The sequence below is a fragment of the Sorghum bicolor genome, chromosome 1 (genome assembly GCF_000003195.3).
Source record: "Sorghum bicolor cultivar BTx623 chromosome 1, Sorghum_bicolor_NCBIv3, whole genome shotgun sequence".
Taxonomy (NCBI): Eukaryota; Viridiplantae; Streptophyta; class Magnoliopsida; order Poales; family Poaceae; genus Sorghum; species Sorghum bicolor.
Window position 1 is genome coordinate 58409484 of NC_012870.2, and position 10911 is coordinate 58420394.

A 10911-nucleotide genomic window follows, 5' to 3' on the forward strand; every position below is an offset into this window, starting at 1 on the left:
GCAAAGGAAGGGAACGAGGGGGAAGAGCAGAGGAAGAAGGAGAGGAAGAGCAAAGCCACAGAGGCACAGAGCACCAAAGGAAAGAGGAGGGGAGAGGAGGGAAGGACATACCTGCGTCGGTGCTGCCTCGCGGAGCAGAGTCGGCGCGGGCTCGCGGTCGCGGCGGACGTCGCGGAATCGCGGAGCAGAGCTGCGAGCGGGTGGAGTCGCGGACGGGTGGAGTCGCGGAGCAGAGCTGCGAGTGCCGTCGAGCTGAGTCCAGAGCGCGGGCGTGGTGGACTCGCACGGACGGGCCTGGCTCGCGCGGGGAGTCGCCGGTGTCGGTGCTGCTGCGGCCGCCGGATTCAGGTGCATCGTGCGCCTCCGCACTCCCTTTCCTATCTCTCTCTCTCTCTCTCTCTCTCTCTCTCTCTCTCTCTCTCCTTCCTATCCCTCTCCCTCTCTCAAATGAATCGACAAGATGGGGATTGTGGAGGGCGGGAGCTGTAGGCGCGCAGCGGCTTCTTTCCCCGCGCGTGCATCGCTCTATCCTTTTCCCGCGCGAGCCCGCGGCGCCGCTCTTTTTCGCGCGCGTTTCTTGCTCACGGCGTCCGCCTCGGAGAATAGGACGCCTAGGCGACGCCTTCCGACGCCTTACGACGCCATATACGAGACGGACACGGCGACTTCGACGCTCTGCTTCAAATGACGCCTAGGCGACGCCTTAAAAACTATGGCAGCAAGTAAGCAAAGCATCGTGATATTCTTTCTATGTTTGTTTGGCTCAAAAGCAATGACAAAAAGTATTATTCATTAATTTATTTTGAAACAAAACATTAATAAATAACAACTGATAAACTATAGAGCTCCGCACTGGCACTTGACTACTTACGAAGGCATGAAGGCTAAGCAAAAGCATGGGTAAAAGCCCTGTGGCGGTGAAAGGCTCCGTGCCTCCTCCGTTCAATAATATAGGAATCCCAATTTCCAATTCCCAAATCCCAACCTACGAATCCCCCGGCTCCCGCACGACCGCTCCCCCACCTTCGTCGCCGGCGAGCCTGTCGGCGATGGGCAACGACCAAGGCCTGCCTCCCCACGGCGCCACCTGGCCGCCGCGATCCGACTACGACCCATACTCCTACACCTACACGTACGCCCTTCACAGCGCCGCTGCCACCTCCTACTACCACCAGCCACCCCACCAGGAACAGAGCATGCTGCTCCCACGGCTGCCCCCTCGTTGTGGTCGTTCGCAGCGGGAGCATCCAACAACGTCGTAGTGGGTGGACTAGGGGCGAACCCTTTAGACGTTTCCGTGATGACGTGATGTCGCAGCTAACCAGCTTTGGCACCTCGATCGGGTGGTCCGAGCGCAACATGGGACACCTGCCGTGCTACGATCCGCAGTACCCGCCGGCGCAACATCTCACACGGGTATTCACGCACCTCGCTTACGTCTTTCTATTTACTGAGCTATGTACAAATTTCATCAGTAGGGTAAAAACCTACCGTTGTTTGCCGGAAAAAAACTTACCTCTGAAATTTGCTGAGATAGCATTGGTATAAGGTCAGTCTCAATGCATGTTTCATGAGAGTGTCATGCACATTAAATAGGGTGCCATATAAGCAAAATTGCTGACTTGGCAGAGTCATTAAATGAAGGAGTTTCATCATATGAGAGAGGAGTTTCATCCCCATGAAACTCATGTGGCTCGGTTACCTAGTTTATTGTCTTAGTAACTGTGCCATGAAACTATCCATTGAGACTGGCCTAATGGTACTGTGACGATGTGTCCACTTAATTACTATTTGATTTACTAAAGGAAGTCTGTTCAGGCTCTTGAAACCGTTGATGATAATTAGTCCTTGATTCATTAAAGGAAGTCTACTCACGCTCTTGAAACCTTGATGATAATTCTCTAGAGGGAAGGTAATTAGTTTCTTTAAAAGAAGTTTCTGTGTCCGTATTGTGAGTAACTGATGAATGCACATGGACTGCTGATTAGTAGCCACAAGGCATTCATAAAATTTTCACCATGATGTGTTTGGTGTGGCAGATTGTGCTAATAGGAGATAGGCACAATCTTCTAAATTCCATTCCAGAGGGCGTTATAATTTATCTTTTGGAATGGAACATTACGGTGCCAACCTATACTGGTGTACAATTCCGGATTTTAATATATAATGAGTATGCCTATACACATATGTACTTGTATGCACACAAAACTTTAGTAATAATCATGCTTGGATTGAGTAGTTTCAGATTGGCGAACAGCAGCTGCAGTGCGAGAGAACCAGTTGGCTTATTATATTCCTCTAGTTTTGTCGAATCAACTATAAATGACCTATAGCCAAATGTCTATTCGGCATATCTGATCTGTATAGTTTCCCAGAATTAGATGTACCTCTTGTGAACTCGTTATATTTGCTGCATATTCAGTCTGTTTTTTGTATGAAGTAAGATATGTATTTGAAAATATTATGTTCTTTATTATTAAAGCTGGAGTTTTGATGGACTCTTCCCTGTATTACATGATTAAGTTTCTTTGTATGCACTCAATGGATAGATAATTGTATTGTATAAATTTGTTTGCTTAGACATAGGGTGGAATGGGGTGTCCACCATCTTCTCACTTCTCATGTTTTTGTTTGGTTTGGAGAATTGAATGAGTTGATCTATCCTCACCTCATTCCTCACAAGCTAACAATTAGTATAAACTAAAAAAAAAACTCCCTATGAAGGTTGTGGGGTGTAAGACAGTCCCTGGGCATTGCATTAAGAAGGCCTTCTCACGCAGGTTGAGAAAACCTCCGAACCTCCATCCCACATACAATTAGTATAAACATCATTCCACCTAATTTGAGTGATGACTTGTGATGCACCACCTCACCTAAGATGGAATGGTTCCTCAAACCAAACACTCCCTAACCGTGTGTTTGGTTGGAGAGTGGGGCGAGCCGGGTCGGAGCGAACCCGTTCCTGTGGCTGTTTGGTTGGAGGATGGGAGAGTTGGGTTGGCTCCAGGGTGTAATATTCCTCTCAGATGCGGGTTGGACTCGTCCGTCAAAATCTGGCGGACGGAGCCGCTCCAGCCGGGTTGGCTCCCACAAAACACTAAATTCCTTCAACCAAACACCGAACGGAGCCGCTCTGTCCCCAATTCTTCAACCAAACACTAAAATGGGTTGGCTCCATCCCCAAAAGCAGAAGTGTAACCAAACACTGGACGGGTTGACTCCGTCCTCCAAAACTGGGTTGGATCCAACCCAATCCACCCAACCCCCAACCAAACACACGGTAACTTTTGGACCAATGCAAATCAAATGCATGTGACTTATCCCATGGAAGATAAAAGATTATTTTCTTTGCAAAAGTTTTATGGGTATTGGCTTATTGGGGTGATTTAACTTTGGAGTCCTGTAAAACAAGCAGTATACTATTGGAACATGCAGATATCTTGGAATTTTGAGAGTTCTTGGATGACCTAAACTTCACACTCTAACAATATATCTGCAGTGTCATTATAACCTAACCAATAATTGTATATGATATTCCCTTGGGAAGGGTTTCTCGTATTGTATGTAACTATCAAACCCATTTGCAATGTTGGCCAAACAAGTTGGTTGATCTACTGTAGAAAAGAATATTGGTCGAACGAATAGGGAAGATAATTATATATTTTTTTTCTTATCTATTCCTGTGAGGCACTATTGGCTAACAACAAATTCATTCCGGGATTGGGCCAATGAGAAGTTTGTTGTTGTTGCTGTTGAAAGACGAACTGTGGGCTAGTAACTTGTCCATGGTTAATCCTTCAAATGAGTGTTTGCTAGCGCAGTTCCATGGTTTCTGCTGTTATTGTACTAATAATGTCACATACTCCATGATCACACCAATAATTCATGGATAAGTGGAACATATAAAAAATGATGTATTTCTCTGCGTGACATCTGCTTTGAGCTTTGCTTGAGATTCCTGTTTATTAGTTCTTCATTAAGATTAAAATCTCTTTCTGAAAATAAGATATATGCAAGAGAAGAGTATTATGCTGGTTTGGAGTTCTGTGTTTTAACTTTTCCTATTTATCACTGTTATGTGTCTACTGCACACAAAGACAGGTGGTAAATTCTTGTACGTTCGTGTTTGTAAGTAAGCTGCAGCAAACTGTTAATTGTGTACTCCTAAAGTACTGGCAACAATACACAATTGCTCCAAAGTGCTGTGGTTCAGTGCAAATTAATGCGAGTCATGTAACCAGATACCTAACCATGGTGCTGTTATATTTTCTTGCAGGTCGGGGGTATAGGTACACTCACGGGTGTAAGCAGAGGTGGTGGGCCTTCGCATGGTGGGCGCAGAGGTGGAAGCGCTATGTATCATCCTCTTACATGGAATGCAGGAATTACATCGCCATGTGATAGAGGCCGAGGCCAAGGGCGTGGAAACAAGAGTAGTGATAGGCAGTTAGCCATTCGAGCCGGATCATCTACACCACAGGCTCAGCCCGAAATAGTGTGTGCACCGACACATGTAATGCAAGCTCCAACCACCAATTTCACACCAGGTACTGTAGTGACAGCTGCTTGGTGTGATATATGACGAGTGGGGTGTAATAGCAAGGAAATCCTTAAGCAGCAAAAAAATGGGAAGAAGCATAATCGGACTGTGCAGAGAACGCAAGATATGGCTCACCTGCAAGGTATAACTCCTGCTACAGCTGACATGGGTGCTCCTTCATCAACATCTTCTTAGTTGGTTGAAGTAGAAGGCCCGTCTGCAGTACATATGGTCCCACCTCCTGGTTCAACCAGCATTGGTGGGGAGCACAAAAACTTGGCTCCTGAAAATGTTGTAGCTTTAGTTTATGGAGTGCAAATTACTGAGGTGAGAGGCAATTGTTCCAAGCAAAACACAACACATCATACAGCAGCAGTTGGTCACAGTGTTGAAGCACAGGTAACTGCATGTTGCTATTCAAGCTTATCAGCCTTCAAATGAGATGAAAGATGGCGGTGAAGCTCCACCAGATGCAACAGGTCCATCAAATGTGCAACTGGTGGAAGCAAGGATGGATGCCAACGGCAACAAGAATGGCCCAAAGAAGAAACTAATAGGAGATGGCCGTGGTGTAAAGAAGCTGAGAGTGTCTCAAGCTCCGCGACAAAGGCATGAGCGAGTATGGGAGCAACCGCTAGTCTGCACCATTTGCAATGCGACTTGTGATACAATACAAGAGCTGTATTTGACATCCATCTAGGTGGCAAAGAGCATCAATCACGACTCAAGTGTTGCCAGACATGTTGTTCGGTCCTTTGGTTGTGCATATTCCTCCAAACCAGTCAGCAACTCACATGACAGAGCTCCTGAACCACTATGGCCTTGTTTAGTTCTGAATTTTTTTTGGTTTTGGGTACTCGTTTTTATTTAGCAATTATTGTCCAATCATAGAATAACTAGACTTAAAAGATTCATCTCATGATTTATAAGTAAATTGTGCAATTAGTTTTTGTTTTCGTCTATATTTAGTGCTTCATGCATGTGCCGTAAAATTCGATGTGATGGGAAATCGTAAAATATTTTTTGTTTTTGGGGTAAACTTGTAGGCCTATATTATGGCATTAAGAGTAAGGGAGCTCCTTTGGTTGAGCAGGAGGCATATCTGGCTAGCGCGATGCAGCACGCGTTCCCCGTTCTTCCACAGGCTGGTCCAACCATCATGGCTATTCATTATCCTGCACAACCGGTGACTACCAATCGGTGCTGCTAGCAATGAAAGACCTATCACTGTCTATAGTAGTTGGGGTAGTTGAAGTGAAATAGACATGTCCGCGTGATGAGAGTATGGCCCGATCTTTCGAGAGGTAATTGGTAAATTCGATTTATGGAGAACTCGACGTTGGCGATCCGGCTTCAAATCAGCACGATCCGAACCCTGCAACCATTACACCACTGCTCCGTTGGTTATCAACCAAGCACAACTTGATTGACCTCGCCAAGAAGGCTTTTCCTGCAAGCGAATCGAAGAACACAAGCAAGAAAATATAAACACGCAATCTGAAATTACAGATATGAATGACGCGGATACTCAAATGAGGGTTCAAGAACTCGGTTCCAAAGGACTAATCAACACAGTGGAGGAGATCAAGAACGGGAGCCCTAGATCACTGTAAAAGGATTTGTCACCACAGTTACAATGAACGATTCAGTTTCTCGATGGAAAACTAAACTCTAAACAAAACCCGAGTCTAAGCAGCGGCGGCTGCGTGGAATATAAAGGAGAAGCGACCTAGGGTTGGAGGCAACCAGGGGGACGCGCCCACAACATGGGCTTAAGGCCCTAATTCGATACATGACCAAGTTGGCCCAAAATAGGTGACGCAGCACCTTGTCGTGGACATAAAGATTAATCCACGAAAGATCTGGAGCTGGGACCAGATCCAAAATGACGACGTCGTTGTCTCCTTTCCAACGAGTCTAAGATCACCTAATTTTGATGTCGTATGAAGAAGTTGAAAGAGCATCTAGGCCCCTAATGGATTTCGGTAATTAATGACAATGTTGATTAGTGTGACTAACGTGTGTTTTGCAGAGGCAAAGTCATTAGTCTTAGGTCATGATAATGGGTACTCGATGAACTGCAGAGGCAAAGTCATTAGTGTTAGGTCATGATAATGGGTACTCGATGAACAGGGACGTACATGCCTACTTAATAGTGGAAATCGTTTCGATTTTCAAAGGATGGATGGACATTGTCAAGACTAGACTAGGTCCAAGTGCCATATGGTGAAGAAGGGCACTTAGAGTAGTTTAGGACTTTGTTTTCCTTTGACCGTACTATTGTCGATGAAAGCTAGTCGGCAGTCTACCTTGGGGTATACCCACGGTAGTAATTTATCGGTAGACGGTGCGCAAGCTACGAACTTGATGGTGACGCAAGACACGGACAATGTTTTTCTCCAGGTTCGGCCGCCGTGTGGGCGTAATACCTACGTCCTGCGTCTGATTGTATTGGATTGTGTTGAGAGAATAATATGTCCTAGGGGGGTCCCTTGCCCCACCTTATATAGTCCGGAGGGCAGGGTTACAGATCTGGAAACTAATCCTAGTCGGTTACAATCGCCATAGATAGTTCGATATCAATTCCTATTCTAACCGACTAGAATCCTGCTTGATCTCCACGTCTTGTTTCCTTGCGCGAAACTCTGAGCAGTCGGATCAAGCCTCGAACTCGTCTCGTAATGGACCAAGCCTACTGGCCCAAGTCTAGCCGTAAGGGTATAGGGGTTTATACCCCCACAGCTAGTCCCCGAGCACCGTGTATTGTGATGTAACACGCCGTCTTGAGCTTCTTCGATCAGCAAGGCTTGACATCTTCGATTAGCATGAAAGTCGTCCAAACAGTTGCAACGGTATTTTGACCAACTCAAAAAATAGTTGACCAACATTGACGTCGAAGAAGCAAGTTGTTCGAAGAATGCATGGTGCTCTTGAGAAAAAATATTTCTTTTCTCGATGAAGTGTGCCCACTTTACTTTTATAAAAAGTACAGTCTTCCAAAAAGCAAGCATATTCACCGCAAGGTAAAGTGTGCCCACTTAGTCCCCGAGCCTGGTAGTAGGTGACGTAGGCACGTGGTGCCAGGGTCAAAAAAGTCTTCATAGAAATTCTAAAACTGAAATGCATCGCCAGATGCATCGTACCGATGTAGTCCCCGAGCTTGCTGGAAGGCGAAGTATGAGCCTTGTAGCAAGGTCTAAAAAATTAGAACTATCCAGTCCCCGAGCATATCATGCTCGTTTGCCATCGTATAGGCTAATCGACCAGTCCCCGAGCATATAACACTTGGTGGTCGGTACAGTCCCCAGTTTTCCAAACTGGCAGACTGGTCAACCAGTCCCCGAGCGTATAGGACTCGGTGGTCGGTGCAGTCTCCAGGTCTCCAAACTGACAGACTGGTCGACCAGTCCCCGAGCGTATAGTGCTCGGTGGTCGGTGCAGTCTCCAGGTCTCCAAACTGGCAGACTAGTTGACCAGTCCCCGAGAGTATAGTGCTCGGTGGTTTGGTGGTCGGTGCAGTCTCCAGGAACGTCCGTCCTTCACCAATTTTTGTCTGTTATTTTGGAAAAAGGGCATCTTGACACATTAATGTGTGATGTGACGAGACATCCTGACGCATTGTCAGATGGCTGCGTGAAAAGGTGCGCCTGGTAACTGTGCAGCCACTATTTGCGTAGTTCAAGAAAAGGAAACCATCAATTATACAAAAAGGCGGCCGTTTTAACTGCCGGTAATTGTTGAAAACCGAAACGCCGCATCTGCCGCTGGGCCCGCCCACTTCCCAAGAGTGCGGGAAGTGGGAAGGGTGGAGTTGTTGCTTATAAAAACTTGGCATTGCCCCCGTATTCTTTACCCTGCCATTGCCTTCTTTCCATTCTTGCCATTCTTGCCTTCTGCAATCACTGTCAGTCCTCCCAACTCGTAGTCATTCCCGCAGCGTCAATGGCGAAGAGTGACTCAAAGAAGAGGATCGACCTGATGGCTAAGGAGTGGAAGAAGTCCCGAAGCAGCGTGAGGTCCCTCAACGACCTCGTCGGTATGGGGCTGCTGCACAGCCAAGAGCTCGGCGGCTGGAGGGCGCCAGAGGGGGAGAGCTACCCCGACCCCCGTGCCGGTGAGATCGTGGTTTTCGAAGATTTTTTCAAGAGGGACTTTGGGATTCTTGTCCATCCTTTTCTCTAGGGGCTTCTCTTTACTATGAGATCGGGATCTGCAATCTGCACCCGAACTCCATTCTTCTTATTTCTACTTTCATCCATCTGTGCGAGGCCTATGTTGGGATAGAGCCGCACTTCGATCTCTTCCGCTACCTTTTCTGTTTGAGGAAGAAGGGAGCAGTTGGAGGCTCCAAGATTGCAGATGGAGTATACCTCAATCTGCGTGACAGGATGAAGAACCGGTATCTCAACTGCCCGTGGAATACTTCGCTCACCGAATGGTATAAGAAGTGGTTCTACGTCAGGGAAGAGCCGGGCAGCTCCACGTTCTGCGACGTGGGCTACATTCCCGAGAAGAGGGTCAGCTGGACAGACCGCCCGGCGTTCACTGGTCAGGTGGAAGACCTGATGAAGCTGATCGACTGGTCCCGTTTAGACGGGCCAGGAGTGGTCGGCAACTTCATCTGTCGTCGTGTGATGCCCTGCTAGAAGAGGGTACACTCGGCGTACGAGTACGCGGGGAGCCAGGACCTGACCAGGATGAGTCATGAGGTTCTAGAAAAGGCAGAAGTGCAACAGCTGTTGAACGAGCTGTTCAACTTTGCAGACAACAGCTTTGTTCAAAGCGGTGATCGGGTGCAGCCCTTCAAGCTGGGGCAACCAGCTCCTAAGGTAATGTTACTGACTGATGTTACCTCCTTAGTACTTGTTCTTCCAGTTGTTGACTTGTCTTTGATTGTGTTGCAGATTGGAGACGTTGACCGGTGCGCGGTGTACATATCGCTGGCACCTGGCATGGAGAATCCCGCGGGGGTAGACCCGCCAGAGGACGACATTGCTCGGTGTGCTCGATACACCAGCAGCGAAGAGAAGCAGAACGATCCCGCCCCGACCACCGAAGAGAGAGTGGCGGGGAAAAGGCCGCTGACAGCAGACCCCTCCCCTGCAGAAGCGCTGCCGGCAGAGAGCAGCCAGGCGTCGAAGTGCCGTCGGCTTGTCTGGATCACCGACGACGACGACGAGGAGGAGGAGGCCGCGCCTTCTTTGGTCCGGAGGCCACACAGTCGTCCGGACGTTGCGCCGGTCACCACTGGTCAGGTGACCAGCGACCCGCCTGCACCGCACGCCGAGCCGACGCGCGTCGTAGAGATGGGGACGTAGGCACCGACCGGTAGGACCAGGAGGAGGTTCACCGCGACACACAGGTGCTCTGACCTTTAAGTTTTCGATCTTACTTTCGTACTGCGATATTTTGCGTTTTGTTCCTGTTTTTGATATTGTTTAAATGTCGTCTTGTTGTTAGCGCGTCATCGGACGCCGACCCTGACCACATTGCTGGCCAGAGGGCGGCCGAGCCTGTTGCCGCCGTTGGGGACGTCGCGCCACAGAGCACCGAGCAGCCCGCGGCGACGATCGTGGCTGAGAGCGTCGAGGAGCATCCAGTCCCTACGAGGAACGAGGAATCTGCGAGGACGCCTTCTCCGAGCAACGTTGTGGAGGAGGAGAGCAGAGCCCCAACTCTTCCACCAACTGAAGAAAGGGGAGTCCCAACCCCGCCCCGAGCAGGGCCCTCTTCGCCTGTAGGGTCCCCTGGACTGGGTTAGGGTCCAGTGATGCCTGCGACCACGGCTGGTGGCAGTGCGACAAACGAGGAGACCCGAGCGGCCTCCAACGATGAAGTGGAGGAGATCCAAGGTCGTCCCCGTGATGGTCGCCAGCACGTCTACGTGTGGCACCAACGCGGGGACCACTTCATTGGACATGAAGAGCTCGCGGAGACAGAGGAGGTCGCGAGGGTGGAGCGCGCAGCGAAACATCTTGTGGACGAGGTTAAGGTAAGTGGTCCCTTGCACTGCTCAACGCTTATGGGCGATGTTCCTGGGTTCAGCACGTATTCTTCTTGCAGGGCGCGATGAAAACGGCAAAGTATCAGAAAAGGTGCTTCGACCAGATTGAGGGCATCATGGCCGAGAACAAGGCCCTGTCCGCGGAGGTGGATCGGCTTCGGTCGGAAACCGGGGAGAAGACGACCGAGATGAGTGCTCAAGAAGAGCGCCTTCTCGACCTCAATCGGCGGTTGGCCGACCAGGATCGGCAAAGGAGAGGTCAGTCGCGTATTTCGAGCAGCTGTATGTAGCCGTGTAGTCAGTTTTGTTGACCAGGGATTGTTCTTGCAGACTTGGAGGAGGAGGTTGCACGCCTCCGGCAGGAGAA

At 48.9% G+C, this 10911-nt stretch overlaps 1 protein-coding gene and 1 pseudogene across 1 annotated transcript; both read left to right on the forward strand.

Annotated features, from left to right (window-relative positions):
• LOC110432256 lies at nt 897–5750 on the forward strand (annotated as a pseudogene).
• LOC110432258 (fibrous sheath CABYR-binding protein-like) lies at nt 9238–10301 on the forward strand. The gene is made up of 3 exons (XM_021452305.1): nt 9238–9369; nt 9445–9854; nt 10001–10301. Exons 1-3 carry the CDS (start codon nt 9238–9240, stop codon nt 10299–10301), a joined length of 843 nt encoding a protein of 280 aa, XP_021307980.1.

Bases quoted from the DNA above. Each gene is read 5' to 3' on its own strand.
- LOC110432258 (XM_021452305.1), top strand. From the start codon at position 9,238: ATGAGTCATGAGGTTCTAGAAAAGGCAGAAGTGCAACAGCTGTTGAAC. The intron at 9,370-9,444 runs GTAATGTTACTG...ATTGTGTTGCAG, and splicing joins TGGGGCAACCAGCTCCTAAG to ATTGGAGACGTTGACCGGTG. The intron at 9,855-10,000 runs GTAGGCACCGAC...TCTTGTTGTTAG, and splicing joins CGCGTCGTAGAGATGGGGAC to CGCGTCATCGGACGCCGACC.